Here is a 24,248-nt window from a genome sequence, read left to right as displayed (position 1 = left end):
CCTGGCCTTGAATATCTATAAAGCAAGCATTATGTTTTCATTGGTGCAGAAACTGCATAGGCTTTTAAATAATAGATTGTGAGTTCTAACTCAGCTTTTCTCAGGTACTACAAAACTAAGTCTGGCCAGACAAATAGACATTTTAATCAGAGATTTCGAAAGCATTTTAAATTTAGGAGCCTAAAGTCTTTCAGAAGAGATCACATTACCATAGTAGTGTTGTTAATGTTGTTTCAGATGTTCAATGTAGAAGTGAACTTTTGTGCCTTACTGGTATGGGTCCAAGTGAGAAAACATATAACACACATTTGCCAAATATAGGTATGCCTTAAGAAACATTTCCTGAAGGCACTTGGTGATGAAATGTAAATACATCTTACATCTAAAGTAAGAGAGTTTTGTCAAAGTAATGTGTAGCAAAACTGACTAGTTTGGAGAGTTTGGGGTTACTGAATAGTCATCACACAGAAAAAGAAAATAAACTAAGTAGACTTAAAAGGGTTAATTTTTCTGACCTTACTGATATTGTGTGGATGATAAAGAAGGCATCTAGCTATTTTTGGCACAGGATTCAAAGAACTGGCCTACTCTGGGTGGTCTATAAAAATAGTAACTCTAGGCAGCAGGGAATGGCTAAACAGGACAAATGTGAATTGGTAGGAAACCCTCTTCTTACTTACTACTCATTGGGATTGATTCTGTGATTATTAGTCATATTTTATAGTTGTAGAACCTGAAATTTAACCCAGATCTCTTTTTAAGAAATGACCATTGAAAACTCTGCCTTTTATAAAGAATTTTTTTTTTCCTACCATTCTTAAAGAAACCTTAAGGACTTCTGTTTTGGGCAGTATGGTGGGCTAGAGGTACAGAGAAACTTCGCATTTTAGTACACCGGAAAATGCTGGATTAAAAAACAAATCAAAACTCTTTGATTTCATGGCTGAACTGAGGAAAAGGAAGCACCTCTCAGAGGCCAGAATATTAAGGTAACATAAATCCATAATGGTAAGCTAACATTGGAAGTGGTGCTTGTCCTAGAGTTATTTCCTCATCCTTTTGTCCTAGCATCTGGGAAGAGGAAAGAAAGCTCTGGATCCAAACAAGGTGAGAAGTCACAACTGAAGCCCTCCTACCCCCACCCAAGTAAAGCTGGAACTTCCAAAGAATGACATTCTTGGTTGCTAAAAGAAAAAAGTAGATTGCCATACCACATAGGGAGAGTGTTGGTAAGTACCTATCTTGGTATTGGCTTTGAGTAGAGTAGAAATAAAGAAAGAATTTTCTCTTTACCACAAGCCCTAACTCATGCAGTTTGAGCCTGAATTTACACTACTTGTGTGGCCCCAAAAAAACCAAGACAAAAATTTAGTTTAAGCGGTCCTGTGTTGGTGATACTGCTAGTCTCCTGGCAGAATCAAACGTAAATCCTTCTCAGAGAAAGGCACTTTAAACAGACATCTAAAAAATTGCCAAAGGTAGGGTTCCAACTGAACATGAATCCACATCCTCTCACCTCCCCCCAATTATTAAACACACCAGGAACAGGCCACCATGAATAAGAGTTAGAGGAAATAAACTACAGAATAAAACTCTGAAAGACTACAGATATTTGAATTAACAGATACTAGAGGTAAAATAAATATGTTAAATAAAAGAGGGAATTGAAGTATGATGAAAGAACAAAAGACTATAAGAATTAATCAGGACATTTTGAAAAAGAACCTGGAAATGTGATAATTAAAAAGTTGACATTAGAAAAACAATGCTCAGGTTAAAACAAAAAATTAGGCACATTTGAAGAAAGAAATAGTAAATGGGAAGATGGATCTGAAGAAATTATACAGAATGTAACACAGAGAGACATAGAGATGGGAAACTTGAGAGATATTAAGAGACACTACCATAACTATGGGGTTACACTACAGTAACTTAGTAATCAAAGTAACATCACCAGTCATGAGACATACTGACATCTTGTACCTCCTGATGTGATGCACTGAAAAGGGCCCAACATCACTTCTGTGACATTCTTGCCAAAATGGCATAACCTGGGTTTTACCATGAAGAAACATCAGATAAAGCCAGATTGAGGGGGACATTAAAATATTTTTGTAATCTTCAAAAGTGTCAAGGTATTAAGGAAGAAGGAAAATAACCTCAAAGAAGATTTGAGATAACAGAAATGAAGAGCCAACAACAACAAAAATAATAAATGTGAATGAAACTTTTAAAAAAGTTCATGGTATAAAACATTAACAATGTCTAGTTTGTAAGGTTAAAACAAATCAAGATGGAAGTATAGTATTCCCCCCTTACCCTTGGGGGATATATTCCAAGACCGCATGGATGGTATCAAACCCTATATATACTATGTTTTTTCTATACGTACATACCCATGATAAAGTTTAATTTATAGATTAGTCACAGTAAGAGGTTAACAACAGTAACTAGTAATAAAAAAACAATTATAACAATATACTGTCATAAAAGTTATGTGAATGTGACCTCTTTCTCTCTCAAAATAGCTTATGGTACAAATTTAATGTCTTTTCCGTCTTAACTAAGCACTTACACACTGTGGCCATAACTTCTGCAGCTTAAGATGTGATGATAAAACTAGTACGAATTTCTTTTTCCTTCTTCACAATTTCATGGATAGAAGATTTGTTCTTACCGTAGATCTTAGCAACCTCAGCATATGATTTTTTTCCTTTCCATATTAAGTAGAGAACTTTACCTTTTCACTTAAAGGAAGAACTTTACGGCTTCTCTTTGGCATATACAGATTGCCAGCATCTCTACTCTTGCACTTTGGGGCCATTATTAAGTAAAATAAGGGTTACTTGAATACAAACACTGCAATACTGATACTGCGACAGTCAACCTAGTAACTGAGATGGCTGCTAAGTGACTAAACCAGTGGGATACACTAAACAAAGGGATGATTGACGTCTTGAAAGGGTGGGACTGAGCAGGACAGTGCGAGACTTCATCATGCTACTCAGAATAGTGCACAATTTAAAATTTAAGAATTGTTTATTTCTGGAATTTTTCATTTAATATTTTTAGTATGTGGTTGATCACAGGTAAATGAAACCGTGGAAAGTGATACCACAGGTAAAGGGGGACTACTATAACTTCTGGACAATAACATCAGATAAATTGTGAGGGGTGTGACTGAGCTTAAAGCACTCAAAGTTTCTATTGTTTGGGAAGTAAGTAAAGATAATGACTATGTTTAGACTTGTTAAATTAATTGGCATTTTAAAGTTTTGAGGGGTAACATCTAACAAAATATAACTAGAATATATCATTTCAAAACCTATTAGAAGTAGTATTGTGGAATGAGGTGGACGGATTCAGTCAAAAAGATGGCATGAAGAGAGAAATAAAGAAACAGCCAGATTATGAAAGCACAGAATATTGTAGTAGAAATGAATCTAGAATATTATCTGTAATCACAATAAATGGAAATGTACTGACCTGTGCATTTAGAAGGCAAAGATTGTCAGACTGGATGCGGGAGAAAAGCAAAATTCAACTTCATGCTGTTTATAAGAGAAACACCTAAAAGCATAAAGCTACAGAAAAGTAGAAGATCAAAGGATGGAGAAGCAAACAGTAGCTAAAAGAAAGCTGGAGTTACTCTATTAATATCAGATACATATACTTTAAGGAGAAAAGTATTATTAGACCTAGTCACTACATGCTGATTTAAAAGTATAGTTTATCAGGAAGGTATAATAATTCTAAATTAGTATGCTCCTAATAATATAGTTTGGAAACGATAACTGATGGACCTACAGGTGAAAATTGACATTCTGCTGCCATAATGGGAAATTTTAGCATACCTCTCTCAGTAATTGATAGACCACATAGACAAGAAAATCTGCAAGGATACAGAAGATTTGATTATTGTCATTATTAAATTTGATCTAGTGGCTGTATGTATATATACGGCATCTATCAATACATAGTTTTCCAACCATATATGAAAGTGTTAAAAATTACTCTGTACTAGGTCATAAAGGAAATATCAGCACGTTTCAAAAACTACATATGGACTACATTCACTGTTAGTGCAATTAAGCTAGAAATCAATAACAAAAAGATGAAACTAAGAACTCCTATACTACTAAAAATTAAAAAGCACAGTTCTAAATAACCCATAGATAAAAGAAGTCATAATGAAATTTGGTTTTAAATTATGGTATTAAAATGCTATTTATCAGACCTTGTAGAAAGTACCATACTGTGTGGGAAAAGCAAATTGCAGAAAAATGTGACAGTATGATTACATTTATAGAAAGTTCAAATCAGAAAAACTGTACATTATGAATGCATGTGCATAAATGGTATAGCTATAAAGAAAAGCAGGGGAATTGTTATTACAGATTTCAAAAGTGGCGTTGAGCAAGTTCAGCTCACCCCTAGGCTGGGCTAAGTATTTCTTGGTGTTCCCAAATTATCCTGTATACATATAATAGAATGTATCATATTTTACTAATTATTTGTTGGTGTATCTGTTTTCATCACTATAGACTCCTTTTTTTTTTTTTTTAAATTCTTAGTGGTGCTTACTTTATTGAGATTCCACAGTTTCCCATGGACCATTCTTTTTTTTTTGGCCTCACTGAGCAGCTTGTGGGATCTTAGTTCCCCAACGAGGGATCGAACCTGGGCCCTGGCAGTGAAAGTGCTGAGTCCTAACCACTGGACCGCCACGGAATTCCCTCCTTTTTTTTTTTTTTTGAGAATAGAAGTTCTGCCTTATTCCTTTTTTTATATATTCTCAGCATCTAGCATAGTGTATGTAGTACATGGTAGACACATGTTGCACTGAATTGCAAAGAAGGTTTTTATCATGGTGACAGAGAGGGAAGGGCATTCCAGGCAGAGGCAATATTCTGAACAAATGCTTAGAGAGGTGAAAGAAGATAGCTTTTACCCACAGTAAGAAGCAGTCACAGATGGCTAGAGCTTACCTTGCTTTTAGATTGAGCTTGACGTGTTGTAGCTACTTGATAAATATTTGTTGGATGATGGTTGAGTGACTAAGTGAATGAATGATTGAATGTTAATGAGCATAGAATGTATGGTGGGGAATGATAAACAATTGGGCTGGAAGGGTAGGCTGTGTTCAGGTCACATAGGCCATCATGTTCACTCTAAAGGAGAACAGCATGAAACAGTGACTAGTGCAAGGAAATGTCATAGTGAGCACCAAGTAATGTGGTGTATGTTGTGAGTGTTGTACTGAGAAGAGGGAGATAAATGGAGAGAGTTATTATAAGGAAAGACTTCACAGAGGAGAGTAGAATTAAAGATTTATAAGGAGAGAAGGACATTCCAAGGGAAGTTTATGACACATGACAGTAACCAAGGTATAATACAGAAATGGAAAAAAAGTTGTCCCCCCTCTTAAAAGAATAAAAATGGCAAAAAATTTTTTTTTCGAGGCCTGGGTCTCTTATGACTGGTTCCATTTTCTTTATGTTTTTCTGATTGTACATTTTCTAAGATACCTTAATTTTCATAGCTGTTCTCTTTATCTCGTTACTAGTACTTTCTGCACTATAAATGTAGTTTCTTCTAGTCATTTTTCAGACACTAAACCTTCTAACAGACGTTGAAATTGGATAGGGTACAGTATAAATGGTTATTACATTTAAATTTTATGAGGTTGAGAAAGATATTTTCTTTGTTAGGGAGAGGACTTAATCTTTAGAATTTCCTCCTCTTGGGTTCGTACTTAACTCAGTGGTCAAAGTTCATACCTGATGTTCATACCAAAGGCATGGTTTTTCATTACTTCTCTATGCTGTGCTTCTGTTTGATTTTTAAGTTTTGTTGTTGTTTTAAGTTTGCACTTCATCACTGTTTTGACATTAGGTAAGTTTAACTTGCTCCCAGGCCCCAAGGATTGATGTAAATCTCAGACTTGTACAGATATCAAGGAAATACAGTGAGGTAGGGGAAATGAGCAGTGTTCATTTTAGACACTGGTAAAAATACTTCTTCGTGGAGGGAAGCTGAATTTATTTAAGAAATGAGGGGGAAATAAGGGAAGAAAAAGGGAAAATAGATTAATTTCGATAGAAATAAAAGAATTTCTGAAAGATTCTGTTATGAACATAAAGTTTAACCAGCAATGAACTGGGTTAAAAATAATTCCTTCTTTATAAAACAGGGTGATTAAGAGCTAGTTGGGAAAACATCAGTCTAAATGCTACTTGCAATTTGTTGTTTATTATCAGCTTTGTTATGTTCTGAGTTTTTTTGACTGTTGAGTATAGTAGGGCTACAGTTTTTATCATAGAAGTTTGTCTGATGTTTTGCTAATTTTCCTTTTCTCCTTAACAGTTTGGATGACTTTTTGGTAAATTCTCTCATAGTGGTTTTCAACCTTTCCTGTACATAATCACTACGAAATCTTAAAAAGAGCTAACTGAGCCCTACCCCAAACCTATGGAATCTAGTGAGATGGATCTAAATCATTTATTTTTATCTTTAAAATTTATTTATTCATTTATTTTATTTTTGGCTGCACTGGGTCTTTGTTGCTGTGCGTGGGCTTTCTCTAGTTCCGGCGAGTGGGGGCTACTCTTCATTGTGGTGTGCGGGCTTCTCGTTGCGGTGGCTTTTCTTGTTGTGGAGCATGGGCTCTAGGTGCACGGGCTTCAGTAGTTGTGGCACGTGGGCTTAGTAGTTGCGGCACACGGGCTCAGTAGTTGCGGCACACGGGCTTAGTAGTTGCAGCGCATGGGCTTAGTTGCTCCATGGCATGTGGGATCTTCCTGGACCAGGGATCGAACCCATGTCCCCTGCATTGGCAGGCAGATTCTTAACCACTGTGCCACCAGAAAAGTCCTTAAATCATTTATTTTTAAACAAAGTATTTTTCTTTAGGTGATCCTGAGGTATGTCCAGGGTTGAAAACTACTGTGTATAGTTTTATATTTCTTTCTATACATTGACCCCTATGGTAATTGTAAGAGCACTTATCCATTAAATTAGAAGATAATATATATAAGAGAAATTTTATTAAATCTCTAGACAGACGCTTGTATAGTCATAGGTTTGTATTATATAATTGAGGAAATTTATGGACCTGTGTTTTGGACAGAACGGGAATCATGACAGAACCCTGTGAGAGGAACTTCTTCCTGACACATAGGACTTCAGTATATAGATTCCTTTGTTACATTTTTCCCTTTCTACTATTTAAAAAGTCACTATAACCATTCTCCTTTTCTGCAAATAATAAGGCAACATCCAGAGGTGGTTTTAAATATATTAGGTGTTAAAAAAAATTAACAAGTGTTTGAAATTGATAATACTTTTCCCTTGTTTGTTCTGGTTGGGTGCTGTCCCCTCACAAGAACCAGAATCTTTACAGTTTGAGACATCAGACTTGGATGAGGAAGGGCAAATTGTACTACTTAAGGACCAGCTACTCTGTGGTTTTCTTATGAGACTATGTTATAGGGGAAAGGTAACCACAGAGAATATGGTTTTGAATTTGAGTGGCCTGGAACTGGTTAGAAATAAAATGTCTCTAATTCCAATATTCTCCAAGTTTGTCAGCTTTTCATTATTTTTATGGGAAGAATTCTAGCTTTTTATCCTGAGATGAGCCTGTCCCCAAATCTGGCTTCAATTTTTTTTCCTTATTCAATTGCTGAGCACACTTTGCTGTATGATATCACTATTGGCTGTAAGTTAAAAGTTACTGTATAACTTAAATGTCAGACTTCAAACCACCAAATATACATGGTTTTGTTCAGCCAGGTTTTTAAATGAAATCTAATTCAAGTTTTTGGCTAAAAGTGCTTTCCACAGTTATCAAAGTGACACATAAACTGAAGAAATACATCTAAATACCAGGTGTTATTGAATCTGGGATTGCAGAGAGGTAGCAGAGCTAAGGGCAGTTCTTTTCCCAAATAGTCTAATTTACTCATGTTCTTCAAAAAAGTATCTGTGCAAAGTAATTGGTTCTCTTTTCTTCTATCCCCTGTGGATTTCATCCTTTAAAAAAATGGCTTAGAGTCTATCAGTAGTGAAGAGCTGAGTTTTGAGGGCATGGAAAATTCTGTTGATGATTTTCTTTAGTTTTGGCTTTCCTGAGTTATATATAGGGAGGCTTATGAGGAGTATCACAGTGGCTTTATCATGTATCACTTGGCTACTTCCCCCTCAGACTTGATTTGTTACAGTGAAGGGAAAAGCAGTTGAAATCAGAAATGTACATCGTTTGTTAACTTCCTTCTTTACCTTGAATAAGTCACTATGTCACTTTCAAAGATAAAAGGAGATAATGTGGTAACTTCTGCTGCTTCTGTCTTGTGAGAGGACATCAGTGAGAGACTAGGGCAGATGAGAAAACTGTCAGTTTAAGTTGGTTACTTTGATATTTTCTTTAGACTACAGATCTTTAACATAAAACAAGGACTAGTGGATGGTTTGTCTGAAATAGCTTTCTCAAACACTATTTTCAGTACTGAGCTGTGCAAAACATAAATAATAGAGGAATACACAGCTTTACTTTTGTAATAAGTGAAGGTCTAGCCTAATATTAAGGTAGTATAATAACTTTGAAACTTTTGATTTTTCAAAATATATATGTAATTATTTATTGCTTCTAGGCAGTTTGCCTTTAATGTCTTATTTTCTCCAGATTTGACCTGTTCTGTCATTTCAGTAAGCATTTGAAACATATTTTAAGGGTTATTCTACAGATTGTTTTTTTTCTTTTTTTTTTTTGCGGTATGCGGGCCTCTCACTGTTGTGGCCTCTCCCGTTGCGGAGCACAGGCTCCGGACGCGCAGGCTCAGCGGCCATGGCTCACGGGCCCAGCCGCTCCGCGGCATGTGGGATCCTCACGGACCGGGGCACGAACCCGCGTCCCCTGCATCGGCAGGCGGACTCTCAACCACTGCGCCACCAGGGAAGCCCTACAGATTGTTTTTAACAGAGTTATGGCTAGTATAGCATGAACTGTGTGTGCTGTGCATCTAGACTTCATGGTGTCTGTGTTGTGAACATAAGCGAGCATTGATGTCTTACGTTCCCAGGCAGTTTGTCACAATCCATGAGCTCTGAGGAGCTAATATTGGGGAATCACAGATACTCTGTATGCCTTATATGGCTTTCTATCTCAACTCTTTTACTGGACTTCTCAATAAAACCACATTACTTGCTTTCATTTTTCCTTCTCACCCCTTTTTTTTGTGTGATGTGAATTTGAAAATGAGAGATAAATGGAAATAAGACCGTTGGAAAAAAGAAGATGAATAAAAAAGTGAAGACAGTTTCAAAGTAATCTGAGTTTGGCTGTATGTTGATACCACCTGTGCTTGGTTGGTAAAGGTAGCAGTTTTTGTGTGTTTTGTTGTGTTAAGCTTTTATTTATCAAACATTTGCTCTGCACCAAGTACTAGTCTAAGCACTTTATATAAATTAATTCCTCCTGGAACTCTAAGGTAAGTGGTATTATCTCCATTTTACAGATGAGGAAACTGAAGTCACATCTAACGTTTGGCAGAGCTAGGGTTCACAGTCTGCCTTTGGAGCCCTTGTGTTAATCATTAATAGAACAACAGCGATCCATGTAGAGAAAAAGTTGGTATTTACAGATAGAGGAGTTAGGACTCTATCCAGTAACTTTACCCATTTTCCTAAAGCTTAAGATTGGATGTGAAAGGAGAAAATATATATTTTATGGGTTGATGGGATTGGTGGGAATATAATAGAAGAGATTGCACTCAAATTTACAGGCATCTTTTTGACATTGAGAATGAGTAGAGTGTGCCTTTCTCAAGTGAGAGGATACCAAAGAGTTGTTTGCATTAAACATTGACTCATTGACTTCAGCAATTTAATAACTATAGTGTATTGGTTATTTACTGCTGTGTAGCAAACCACCCCAAAACTTAAAGGTTTAAAACAATAACAGTCAGTTACTTTGCTGAAACATCTGCAGTTTGGGAAATTCAACATCTCAGTAGAAACAGTGCTTCTTTGCTCCATGGAGTGTCAACGGGGTTGGCTCAGGGTGGAGGACCTACTTTCGAGCTGGCTCACTCATCAGGCCAGCAGGTTGGTGCTGGCCTGAGCTGGGACCCGAGCCAGGGCCATTGGCTAGAGGGTCTTGGTTTTTCTTCATTTGGGCCTCTCCACAAGTTGCTTGGCCTTCCTCAGAGTATAGTGGCTGGGTTCCAAGACTGATCATCGCCTGTTAGAAGAGTGCTTGCTTTATAATTTTTCACTGAATGGATGAAAGAATCTCAGGTTGTTTTCTTGCTCTTGTTGGCTCACTTGGCAAACTGCCACTGTAAAAAGTACGTGTTTCTTCTCAAGGTCTGGTAATCCCTGGTTCTGAGAACTGCTATTTAGAGAATTAAAAAAAAAAAAAACATTTCAACTATTGATCTATTTCTTCCTTCAGTCAAATTTCTGTTTCTAGTAAATTATGCCGATTTACTACAAAGTCTGCAAAAATCATCTGTGAACCATTCAATAAACAGAGAAAAATAGCTTTTTTAAGATTCGGAGAACTCCCATGGGAACTCCGTCTTTAGCCTCAGTTGCAATGAAAATTAACATAATTTCCTGTTCCTGGATCTGGTATAATAATGAGTTTACCACCTGCTGTTCTTGAGTTGTGAGTTAGTTTCCCTAAAATAAAGATCTGGATTTTTTCTCCTGGCATGAGGCAGAATGTTACATAAAATTCATTTATTTGTTATTTAAAGAAAAAAAAGAATGCCTTCTATGGGTTAAGCATTGTCCTCGAACAAAACAGGTCTCTGTACCTACAGGGACATACAGACAATAAACATAATAAGTGAAATAATAGAACAAAGGGATAAAATATAGTAGGGTAAATGGTTTTACAAGCGTGAGAGTGGTTGTTGGAATTGTAGTTTTAAATAGTGATCACTATAAAGTAGACATTTGAACCAAGGTTTAAAGGTGATAAATAGCCATATGGATATATGGAGGAAGAGCATTCCAGACAGAGGGAACAACCAGTACAAAGGCGCTAGGGTGGAAGTGTGCTTTGCATGTTCAAGGAAAAGCAAGTGGGTCAGTGTGGTTGGACTAAAGTGAGCAAGGGGGAGAGTAGTAGGAGATGATGCCAGAGAGATACGGTGGAGGGGTTAAATTTAGTGAGGCCTTGGTCATTGTAAGGATTTGGGCTTTTACCATGATAGAAATGAAGAGCCATCTGAAGGTTTTGAGCAGAGGAGTGACATAGTAATCTGACCTAGATTTTAAAGCAATCCTTCCAGTTGCTATGTTGAGAATAGCCTGAACCTGGCAGGCAGGAAGACAAGCTGTGCCACTAACTGCTGTGTCATCTGTGGGACACATAGCACTTTCCGATTTATAAAGCATGTTCACATCCACCGTTTCATTTGAATCTTTGAAAAACCCTGTGAAATATTTATTTTTCCTATTTTACATTGTGAGGAATCGGAGGTTCAGTGAAGTTAACCGACTTTCCCAGAGCGACTCAATTGGAGAGTCTCATAGCCACACGTTGAATCCATATCTCTTGACTCCAAATTTTGTGTTCTTTCCTGTATTCCACATTAAAACCTGAGGATTTTCATGCTCTTTCCAGCTTAAAGTGATTTCACTTTTTCATGTGCAGTTCTCAGGAAGAGGAATAGCAGCATATGGATATCTTTTGGGGATGGGAACCAGTAAGATTCTTAACTGCTGAGATGGCTTGAACTTAAAATTGACCAACTTGTACCATAAGGAAACAGGTTTGCAAAGGGAAGAATAGATTTGGAGATTTGCCATTTTTTGTTCAGCTACTTGGTATGAAAATTGGGTATCTGAAATCATATCTTAAGGATTAAGTTGGCTTCATAAATAATCTAAAACAGTTGTTGGCTTTTAGAATTTCATAAATGAAAAAGTAAAGTAACAATTCTTATAATACTTTTTCCAGACTTTTGGGGAAATTGAAATTACTTGTGTTTTATTAATCTGTGCTTTTCAGGCCCATTGACCCACAGCATGAGCAACGTTTATTGGTGTAATGATTATTCGAAGGCTTAAAACTGTTGTGATTCTTGCAGGGTAGCATGTTTCTGGTCATAGAGACTTCTATTTTAAAAAATATTTATTAGTTTATTTAAAAATACTGAATAGAATCTGATTTAAGCTAATTATGAAAAGTGATTAGATTGCCATATTAATATGATCTATAAACAGTTAATCATTATACTAATTCTTATTGTGACTCTGAGTCATCTCCTTGTGTTCTTGGAAATTTATTTTTCCCAAAATTAACAAAAAGGGACATTGAGTGATATAAAACACTCATGCCAAGAATCTAAAAGTTCATATCAACAGTAATTTTCTCATACTCTTTTGTACATTTGGCCATTATAAGGACTGTCAAATTCCTTTCTTAATATTTGTGTTGTCCAAATTGTACTAAGACAGTCTTGAATTCTGGCAGTAAAATAAAACTCCTTTATGTCTTTCAGATATTAATAAAAACAAGGGAAATGTAAATTTGCAGTTATTTAGATGGTTAAAATTAGTTTCTATAGGTCATTTCATAAGTTCAAGCATATATAGTTGTTTTGAGCTGAATTGGACAGTCAGCTTCTCTGTAATTTAGCTTGAGAAATTTCATTACGCTTTAATTTATTTTTTTAGAAATTTCATTTTAAGACTTTAAAAAAAATTTGCAAGGAATTGGGACCAAATGGCAACAACAACTAAAAACAAAAAAGTGAAAAACTTTAAAAGATTCTTTCTAAAATTAATACATTGCCTTTTCAAAATACTTCCTGGCCCAATGGGTAGATAATAAAATTGAGACTTATAGACTGTTTGGATCCTTATTTTTGCCTCTTCTCTGACCCACTTCCTTGTATAAAATGCTTTGTTGACTCTGTATGATAAAAGTGTTGTGAAGATCCTTTTTGTGGAGTCCATTGAATGAGATCTGAGTGAGCCCTCAGGCTAAAAAACGGTAAAAGTTACTAAAGTAGCGGTAAACATATATTGTCATTACACTGTAATAATCATTACTCACGTGGGCAGTGGGAAAAAATAGCGATCACTTATGAGCCAAACCAATCAACATTAAAACTGATTCCTAGGAAGTGTAGCTACTAAGTGATTATAGCACAGTCCAGTTACAGATGGAATAACCTCAACTGATAGTTAGACTCAAGGCATTTGCTTGCAACAGTCACAAATTGTGAATCAAAATGCCAGTTTTCACAGTGGTAATAAAATCATGAAAAGAACAATGATTAGTAGAAGAGCTCTTTGAAAACTTCCAAGTACTAATGATTGTGAACTCTTGTAATTTACTCCATAAATCATCCATAAACCACATAAATCATTTTTTAAAAATATTTATTTATTTTTGGCTGGGTTGGGTTTTTGTTGCTGCGCGTGGGCTTTCTCTAGTTGCGGTGAGCAGGGACTGCTCTTCGTTGTGGTGCGCGGGCTTCTCACTGCAGTGGCTTCTCTTGTTGCGGACCACGGGCTCTAGGCGCGCGGGCTTCAGTAGTTGAGGCGCGTGGGCTTCAGTAGTTGTGGCTCGCGGGCTCTAGAGCACAGGCACAGTAGTTGTGGCGCACGGGCTTAGTTGCTTCGCGGCATGTGGGATCTTCTCAGACCAGGGATCAAGCCCGTGTCCTCTGCATTAATAGGCAGATTCTTAACCACTGCACCACCAGGGAAGCCCACATAAATCATTTTTGATTGTGTCCTTCCACATGCCTCTCGTCTGACTTCCCCATCCTTTTCCCCAAACTGTCCACTTCTGTTGGATTTATTGTGAACAACGTGTAACTTTTAGGGAATTGAGGTAGGAAAGATGTTATGAGAAACAAGATTAGTTTAAAACAGTGGCTCTCAAACATTGGCGTATATCAGATTGTTAGGCACCGCTCCCAGAGTTCTTGGGTGAGTAGGTCTGGAATGGGGCCGGAGAGTTTGCATTTCTAACCGGTTATCAGGTGATGCTAATGCTGCTGGCCCAGGTACCACACTCTGAGAATCACTGTGCTGGGGAAGGTGCATTCTGATCCAGGGGAACTAACAAAGTGTGTTAATTGCTAGTTGACAGTAGGATTCAAGAAAGGAAAAGGATAGAAACTACTCCTAGAAGCCACAGTAGCCACTTTGACTTGGCAGTTAACTATGAGAGCCTTGCAAACAGCTTTAAGATCCCTAGCCAGGAAGTAGGAAAGCAGAGGAGCCATTCTAGTAATCTGCTGTTTTTCTGGCAGTGGTAACCATCAAGTAGTCTAGATGAATAGGAGACAAATGTAATACCAGTTTTTAAAAGAAAGAAGGTAGATTTTCCCCATTAGACCAGGGAATTTAATATTGTTCATAGGGAAGATTTTGATATAGAAAGGGATATGTTAACTGGGAGCCACAATTAAAACAAGGACAGAACATACCAGTTTTGTTTATTTTATTGAATAAATTGCTAGACTTAATGATAATGTGGCAGACAGGGCCATCCGTAAATAATCTAGCCTTGCATTATGGTTAGTCTCCTTTCTTTTCCTTCTCTCTCTGAGATGATCCCTTTCTCACTGTGCTTGCACATGCACATGTCCACTTACATACCCTCTCCTGCTTAACTTGCAATTCCCCAAGCAAAACATACTCTCTTATGACTGTGTCCTTTTTCATATACTAGTCTATCTACATGAAATGCCTTCTCACTCACATCCTCCTTTTCACCTGTTTATTTACTGCTTGTATTTTAAGATAAATTCATGATCCTCTTGGTAAAGATCAAATGCCCTAGCTATATGCTTCTATAACATTTGGCATTAACCGCTGTTATGCTGCTAATCCCTCTATTATCTTTTGTCTGTATCACTCTTCCCCCCCGCCACACACACACACACACACACACACACACACACACACAGTATTTGATTTTTATCTTTGAGTCTTTAGCATCAAATATGATTCCAACATAATAGGTATCTAGTACATGTTGAATAAATGAGTGAATCAGTCATTCTGGCTGCGAACGTGGCGCTGCGAGTGGCGTGGAGCGTGCGGGCCGCGCCGTCGGCAGCCTGCGCGCCATCTCTGCGCCCAACGCGCCCTGCCCGCCGCGGCCCTGGGGACTGCGGGCAGTCGCCGGCCCCGTTCTGCTGTCGGGTCGTAAATTCACAGACAAACATGAATGGGTAAGAACAGAAAACGGTGTTGGAACAGTGGGAATCAGCAATTTTGCACAGGAAGCTTTGGAAGATGTTGTTTACTGTAGTCTGCCTGAAGTTGGGACAAAATTGAACAAACGAGGAATTTGGTGCATTGGACAGTGTGAAAGCTGCTAGTGAACTCTATTCTCCTCTATCAGGAGAAGTAACTGAAATTAATGAAGCTCTAGCAGAAAATCCAGAACTTGTCAACAAATCTTGTTATGAAGATGGTTGGCTGATCAAGATGACACTCAGTAACCCTTCAGAACTAGATGAACTAATGAGTGAAGAAGCCTATGAGAAATACATAAAATCTATTGAGGAGTGAAAATGGAACCACTAAATAAACTAGTTTGAAACAACTTAAAAAAAAATCAGTCATTCTGGGAAATGTCAACATAATGCAGTGATGATGTTCTCTAATCCTGGACCCAAATCCTGGCTTTGTTAATTACTCAGAGCACTTATATTTCTGACACCAATTCCAATGTATGTTTTTCCACACCACCAAACAGTTCTCCCTAAGTGTTCTGATCACCCAGTTCCAGTGTGTGGGGAGGTTTTTCCCATACCACCAAGCAATTCTCAGACACTAGCTGGGTGTCCTACAATTAAACTTAATTCTGACACAGACAGTGTGGAGATAGTGTCAAATCCCACAGGTTAAGTGCTCAGTCCTACAAGAGTTACCCTACACCCCCTTCAGGCATCAATCGCTAATCCAAGTTGTCACCTGTGCTTCTGGCTGACGGGCTATAGATCAGAGGTTCCCATGACCTCAGGTTCAATTAATTTGCTATAGTGGCTCACAGAAGTCAGAGAAACGCTTTACTTACTAGAGTACCTGTTTATTATAAAGAGATATAACTCAGGAACAGCCAAATGGAAAAGCTGCATAGGGCAAGGTATGGGGGAATGGACAGGGAACTTCCATGCCCTCTTCAAGCTCACCACTGTCCCTGAATCTTCACCAACCCAGATGCTCCCTGAATCCCTTCCTTTTGGGTTTTAATGGAGGCTTCATGACAGAGACAGGTTGATTAAGTCATTGGCCATTGGTGATTGAGCTCAATCTCTAGCTCCTTTCCCCTCCCTGGAGTTGGGGGGTGGTGGGTGGGACTGAAAGTTCCAACTCTCTATTCTTATGGTTCTCTCTATCCTTGGGTAACCTAGGGCCTTCCAGCTCACCTCATTGACATAGCAAAAGGCACCTTTATGGGTCTTATCACTTAGGAAATTCCAAGGGTTTTAGGAGCTCTGTGCCAGGAAAATGTTGTGACCAAATATATATTTCTTTTTATAAATCACCGTATCACAGCATGACTTGGGCAAACTGTTTAAACTCTTTGAGCCTCAACTTTCTTTGAGTTTTCATTCCTTAGCACATAGTAGGTGCTCAAAAAATAGTTGCTGCTGTCATACTGTATTTGCATCTTAGAAGAACGTTTAACAGTCTTGTAATATCTCTGTGGTCAAGACAGGGAATTTTGGTCTAGGATATATTACAATTAATTCATAAGTGGTTTAACTTGTGTTTTTACAAACTTGGAAGGCGCTCCCTGGGAGCATGCTGCAGGGCTCAATTTCTTGGCTCTGTTCTTTTCGATATCTTAATGACAACTCAGTTGAGGATGTTGATGGTATGTTGTTCCTTGCTTAGAAGGAGAATTTCTTTTGCTAATTAGGATTCTAGAAGTTCTTGAATGATATTTTAAGAGGAATGTGATGTAAATTATTCAGCTGGATCAAAAAGCTCAATTATATAACTTCAGAATTGGAAGTGAGAGAGGAGAGGAAAGGAAGGGAAGGTAATAGTCCAAAATCAGTTTGTGAGAACAGTTGGAGTTTTAATTATACCAGCCTCAATATAGAGTATGATGTAACTGCCAAAAAAGCCTACCTGGTATTAGGTATATTGGTGGAAGAATAATATTTAGAACATGGGAAGGAATTACCCCGTTCCATCCTATAATGGTCATACTACCTCAGAAGTGTTGTGGCCAGTTCTGGACCCATCTCTGAGAAACATATTGAGAGGGAAGTGACCAAATATGCTGAAGGGACCTAAGACTGTACTCTAAAGAGGAACATATGGAAGAAACTAAAGCCTTGAAAAAGAAAGCCTGGAGTGAGGGGCGGGGGATGTTAGGTGTCTTTGGACATTGGAAGAAGGCTTGCTTAGACTTGTCTGAATAGCCGCAGAGTCCAGAACTAGTACCAAGACTGGTGGTACTAGTTAAAGCATTTCTAGTTATAAAAAAAAAAAAAAAAAGAGGACCCTATTGAAGTGAATCCCAGGGAGGGACAACCCAGAATTTGCTCCCCTCCCAAACACCGTTCCTTCCCAGGAGCTTTAGCTCAACACTGTCCAATGGAAATAAAGTGTGGGTGGGCCGCATACGCAATTCTTAAATAGTTAGGGTGATAGAGCTTCTTCTAGGGATTGGCGGGGTTGAGGGAGTACTTCCAGCAAACAGGAATGTTACTATGTGGATATTTCACTAATGCAATGGAGGGGTGGGCCAGTAGGGGGTGAATTAATTGAGATGCTGTAAACTGGTGGGAAAGTTCTTAACTTTGATTTTGTTTACTGCATACTTTCCTAAGTAAAATTTTTAGCATTACACTTGAAAGGATTAAAAAGTAAACACTTTTCAAAAACATAAATTTCAAAAAGAAAAAATATATTCTGCAGTTATCATCACATTCTTCATTTGGCTTCCCAACAAAATTGTTTTGTTCACTGCTTATCTCATGTTTTCTAAAATACTCACCAAACTTAAGTTTTCCTGAGTTTACTTGGACATTCCATTAGGCCTTTTACCTCGTTTGCAGAAGGGTTTATACTGTTTGTGACCACTCAGGTAAACACTCTGTCTGAAAAATACAATTGTAACAAAATGTAGCCTCAGTTGTAGCAAAATTAAATTTTATACAATGATCATAATTTGGTGATACACTTTTGAAGAGTTTGTAGTATGCCAGAGTGCCACAGCATACCTGTGAGAACCACTGGAAGGCAGTGATTCTGGAGGTAAAGAATTGAGGAGAATAGGGAGCATAATAAGATATCAGAAAAAGAGTCTAGGGAGGTGTACCTGCTTTTTGCTTCCACCTAACATCCCTTTCCCCAAATTTGGAGGCAAATTACTAAACCCCAAAGAAATCCTTTTCTCTTAGAATCACAGGACCCTTAACTGTGACGTTCTCGTCAGCCTTTGTTTCCTCCTCTACTTCATCCCTCTAAATAGAATCTGGTATCCCTTCTTTTGTGCTTTTCTAGGGAAATTCCCTTTGTGTTGAATTTCAAGAAGATTATGACTAGTGTAAGTTATATGTGTGGCATTGTAAAATTAAACACACACACAAGATATCTTATTGATGAGCCAAATTTCTAAGCCCTTGATTAATGAGCTAAAAGTGTTGGGACTTTCCTGCTGGCACAGTGGTTAGGAATCCGCCTGCCAATGCAAGGGACTCGGGTTCGAGCCCTGGTCCAGAAAGATTCCCACATGCCACGGAGCAACTAAGCCCGTGCGCCACAACTACTGAGCCTGTGCTCTAGAGCCCGCAAGCCGCAACTAGTGAGCCCACGTGCCATAACTACTGAAGCCTGTGCGCCTAGAGCCCGTGTTCCGCAACAAGAGAAGCCACGACAATGAGAAGCCTGCGCACCTTCACGAAGAGTAGCCCCCGCTCACCGCAACTAGAGAAAGCCCACGCACAGCAGCAAAGACCCAACACAGCCATAAATAAATGAATGAATGAATAAATAAAAGTGTTAAATAACTATTGCAGTATTTGATTGATATTGATATACATATGTTTGCCCCAAATACATGAAGAAGGAATTAGGGAGAGTGGGGAGAAAGAAGTAAGTAGGAAACTTTCATAGGCATTTAAAAAAATTTCTGTTAGCTTTATTTGATAGCCTGCCTTCTGGGATTGTGAAAATCTAAAGAATTTGGCTGTTGATAGAAAAATTCCCATTTCATTCGAAGTATTTCCTCATTGAAAATAATCAGTTTGCAGCATCTAAGACTTCTTATTCCAGTTATTATCTGAGTTTAGAATTCGTTTATATGTACCTATTTCTACTTTTTATGTACGTGTTTCTACTTTTTATATATATATATATATATACACACACACACACATAATTATAGTTTTTAAAGCATATAGAATACTGACTTTGTCTAAACAGGTTATAAATAAGGTACTTCTATACTTATAAAAATTATTTTCAAAATTATTTTTCATATATGTACAGGATGCCAAGCTAGGGATTTGACCATATCAGTAAGCTGTTTTGACTTGCTTCTATGCCTAGTATTCTTGCTGTGTGTATAGAGCTACAAAAGAATTTTGATTTGCTTCAGAGCTACACGTAGGATGCATATGTATGACATTTTTATTTCAATTATTTCTTAACATTTTAAAATTTTCAGTATGTTGGAACGAGATTCCAGGAGGATGAATCCTGGTGTGAACCCTACAAATCAAAGGAGGCATCTTCTAGGATTTTCTGCTAAAGAGGAGCAAGACACATCAGATGGTATCATCCAGAAAAACAGCTACAGGTTAGATTTACATCTAAATTGTTTATACACAATTTTAACTAGTAGAACAAACGAGTTACAAGGACATTCATTAAATTTACTCTTAAGATCAGTTCTAAGAATAAATATACTTTTTAAAAGCTGTCCCAGTTTCAGAATTCTTATAGAGATGTGACCTTAAAAATCTCAGTTTGTGTGCACTAATATACAAATTGAAACACATACAATATATACATATTATATTGTATATAATGTCTTTAATATAGTTATTTTATTGTCTATCATATGTTTATACATATGTATTTAATATTTGTTACTATATCATCTGTGATAGATATAATTTGGTGGAATGATATGGTTGAATCTGTTTGTAGTCATTAGGTAAAATCATTTATACTTGTTTATTGTGATTTTTGTTGAATCTCCTTCCCTTGTTATAATTTAATTCTGTCTTGGTAAATTTCCATATAGCTTCTCAATAGTAAAAGACTTAACTCTATGAAAATACAATTTCTATGTTATGTCAACTAGAAGAAGGTTATAGTGGACCTTTTCAGACCTGTATACTTCTTGATAAACATTTCCCTGTGTTATTTATAATTGTTATTACAGCCAAATGGAGCTAGGTCCTTGACTAACAAGGCAAAGGGAGGTCATAGTGTGGCAGCTGTGGCACAGAATAATGCTTGAAAATCATTAAAGATTTGTTTACTCTTAACTAAGGTTTTACAGGCCAAAGGCCATAGGGGAATCATTCTCCTGATTTTTACTTTGTTACACCCATACCATTTAATGAGATTATTACCATAGTCCTTCAGGCTTGTCTTCATTTAGTCTTCCTGGAAAAAATGCTAGTATTCATTTTTTTTTTTTAGGAAGCTGCAGTGTGCAAAGTACTATGCTAAATGTGGCAGAGGATCCAAAGAATTATATGGTAGTGACTGTAATGCAACATAGAATGTGATAGATGCCATGATGTTGGAAAACCTAACATTTCCTGCCTTTTTTTTTTTACGTGCCCAAATTAGCCATGCTTCTGAAATACTGATCTTAGTGATCATATAAGAGTGTCCCTGAATGTTGCTAGAGTTTAATAGAATTTTTAATTTACTAAATAATTTTTCCAAGTTTGCCCTACATGTCCTGTAATTTTGAGTTCTGTTGTTGTCTACGTGAGATCCAGCAAAGGTTACATTTTTAATAGCTAGTCTTTGGATGTGTGAGAGTTGAGACTGTGCCACTTAGGTTGTGTAGCTTGTTGCTAAAAATGGAATGAGATTAGACACCAGAAATTACGGTTCAGGTAAGCTTGACAAGAATATTACTTATTTTGCACTAACTACAATAAAATAGAAGCCTTCACTTATTATATGTCCATGTTAGAGTAAGGTAATATGGTGGTTCCCAGAAAGCACAGTACACTGATTGTACTAGTTCAAACTAGAAGTCTGGATGGCTTTTAGGCTGTAATTTATCAGCTTTCAAAGTAGTGCATGAAATGCAAGCCATCTCTCTGTCCCTGACCCCAGAGTCACCACTGCCTGTGCATAATCTGGGTTACTGGTCTTCGTAAAAAATGGATGTGATTATCGATTCTTGTAAAGGTTACGTGTAAGTCTCTTGAAATATCTAAGGTTATTATTGAGGCACTTGGGAGATTTAGGTGTTGGTCCATTATTTGATGTTCTTTCTTTTATTATTATAAATACTGAATAACAGATACGAAAAACATGTTTGTGAAACATTTGAAAGCACCGAGTATGAATTTGTTTTAAACTGAATTTTAGGTAGTTTATTTACACTCAGCCATGACATTTGTATTTATTTTTTTAATGCAGCTTATTTTATGTTACGTTTCATTTTTTAGGAGAGTTACGAGAACTGGTTCAAATAAAAAAGTAGATTCTTTTTATTTATATATATATTTTTTGCGGCATGCGGGCCTCTCACTGTTGTGGCCTCTCTCCCGTTGCGGAGCACAGGCTCCGGACGCTCAGGCTCTGCAGCCATGGCTTGTGGGCCCAGCCGCTTCGCGGCATGTGGGATCTTCCCGTACCGGGGCACGAACCCGTGTCCCCTGCATCGGCAGGTGGACTCTCAACCACTGCGCCATCAGGGAAGCCCAGGAGTAGATTCTTAATGTTGTAATTTATAATATTGCATTTGCCTTTTATTTAATAATTAACTGCATATATTTTTTCAGTCTTAGAAATGTGTGGTATATAAGTAATATGACCATATAGTTTGTCAACCAAACTGAGGCACTTATAAGAATGAAAGGTGGTGCTAGTAATATTTATGTCAGGACGTCAGGCATAAATCAGGACTGTTTTAGATAAAGGGAAAAGGATAGTCACGCTACACATAAGGCATCAGCCAGAACCTGTAGTCCAGGAATTCTCAGTAACTCTAGCTCCTTAATACTGTCCTTCACTTTAGTGATTTATTTGTTGAAATTTTTTCTATTGGTATGGAATGGTTTGCAGGCAGCCTAGAACCCTGACCATCTCAGGACTAGTGTGGATCTATTTGCCTCCAGATTGCATGTTGGCTTAGGTTCTCCCTTTTCTTTCCCCTTCAACTCCACCCAGTCCCTTTCCTGGTATTTTTCCTATCAGATTTTTTTTTCTTTTCCAAAGAATATTTTTGGCTGATAGAACAAAGCCAGTCAGCACAGATGTGCGGAAATCATTACTAGAGTGTATCACACGGAAATAAAATTATAAATCAGAATTACATTTTCAATAGTAGTTTTAGACTTTGCTGATGGACTTAAGCATTTGTATTTTAGGCCTGATTTTTTTTTTTTTTTTTTTTTTTGCGGTACGCGGGCCTCTCACTGCTGTGGCCTCTCCCGTTCCGGATCACAGGCTCTGGACGTGCAGGCTCAGCGGCCATGGCTCACGGGCCCAGTCGCTCCACGGCATGTGGGATCTTCCCGGACTGGGGCACGAACCCGTGTCCCCTGCATCGGCAGGCGGACTCTCAACCACTGCGCCACCAGGGAAGCCCAGGCCTGATTTTTAAAATAACAAATATGTGACAGATCTTTGTTCTTGACAGTTTTTTCTTTTTTTTTTTAGTGTGGCAAACAGCCTTTTCTTATAAGCATTCAGAATTTACCAAGTGCAAGGCAGAGTTTTTTTTTCTTCTCCCTCAGCAGCTAGTTTAGGCTGATTTCCTTTTGTGTGTGCAGTCATTACTTATGTACCACCATCTCTGTTTTATTTCAAATAGCCCTAACAGGCATAAGAAAGGACATCAAGAATGTTTCTGGTGCAACCTGTAGGGAAGAATCATCTATATACCCTCAGCTGTTGCTTTTTTCCCCTTGTATGTGGCATACATAGAAGTCTCTGACTTTTATCTTGAAGTTAGTTTTCCACTCTGCCAAAATTATTTTTGTCAAGGGGGCCAGTGAATTCAGCACTGTCAAATTCAGTGAAAACTTGTTTTCATCTCACTTGACCTTTCCTCAGCACTTGGCTGTGTAGATCACTCCTCCTTGAAGCATTCTTCTTTTGTATTGCTACATTTTTAGTTTCCTCTTTTTTCATCGGCTCTGTTTCATCTTTGTAGGCTCCTCCGCTATCCAGATCTTAAGGCTTGGAACTCTGAACTTTTTTGTCTTCTTTCTGCCATAATTTAGCACACAGTCCATTTCTATATATCCTGATGACTCTTGAATTTATGTTTCCCGTCCAGACTTCTGAGTCTCCAGAGTCATATATCCAGTAGTTTCCTTGAATTCTCTTTTAACATTTCAAACTTAACACCTGCACAGTGAAACTCGAGGTCCTTCTCCATATTCTGTTTCCACCCACTTGTCTACAATAGGCTTCTTTTTTTTCCTGTTTTTTTTTAACATCTTTATTGGAGTATAATTGCTTTACAATGGTGTGTTAGTTTCTGCTTTATAACAAAGTGAATCAGCTATACATATACATATATCCCCATATCTCTTCCCTCTTGCGTCTTCCTCCTTCCCACCCTCCCTATCCCACCCCTCTAGGTGGTCACAAAACACCGAGCTGATCTCCCTGTGCTATGTGTCTGCTTCCCTCTAGCTATTTGTTTTACACTTGGTAGTGTACATATGTCCATGCCACTCTCACTTCATCCCAGCTTACCCTTCCCCCTCCCCGTGTCCTCAACTCGTTCTCTACATCTGTGTCTTTATTCCTGTCCGGCCCCTAGGTTCTTCATGACCATTTAAAATTTTTTTTTAGATTCCATATATATATGTGTTAGCATACAGTATTTATTTTTCTCTTTCTGACTTACTTCACTCTGTATGACAGTCTCTAGGTCCATCCACCTCACTACAAATAACTCAATTTCATTTCTTTTTATGGCTGAGTAATATTCCACTGGATATATATGCCACATCTTCTTTACCCATTCATCTGTCAGTGGACACTTAGATTGCTTCCATGTCCTGGCTTTTGTAAATAGAGCTGCAGTG

At 37.7% G+C, this 24,248-nt stretch overlaps 1 protein-coding gene and 1 pseudogene across 5 annotated transcripts in view; both read left to right on the top strand.

Annotated features, from left to right (window-relative positions):
* ATF6 (activating transcription factor 6) overlaps positions 1-24,248 on the top strand; it is a 222,012-nt gene that overhangs the window by 51,712 nt on the left and 146,052 nt on the right. For all 5 annotated transcript variants that reach the window (XM_060134471.1, XM_060134465.1, XM_060134486.1 and 2 more), the window contains one exon: positions 19,673-19,804. In XM_060134471.1, the coding sequence (XP_059990454.1) occupies positions 19,673-19,804 (132 nt within the window). The remainder of the gene's footprint in view (positions 1-19,672; positions 19,805-24,248) is intronic.
* On the top strand, positions 12,062-15,578 carry LOC132515880 (glycine cleavage system H protein, mitochondrial-like; annotated as a pseudogene).

Source organism: Lagenorhynchus albirostris, chromosome 2 (assembly GCF_949774975.1).
Source record: "Lagenorhynchus albirostris chromosome 2, mLagAlb1.1, whole genome shotgun sequence".
Taxonomy (NCBI): Eukaryota; Metazoa; Chordata; class Mammalia; order Artiodactyla; family Delphinidae; genus Lagenorhynchus; species Lagenorhynchus albirostris.
The sequence above is the reverse complement of the archived record's forward strand: the minus strand, read 5'-3'. Positions and strand labels throughout refer to the sequence as shown.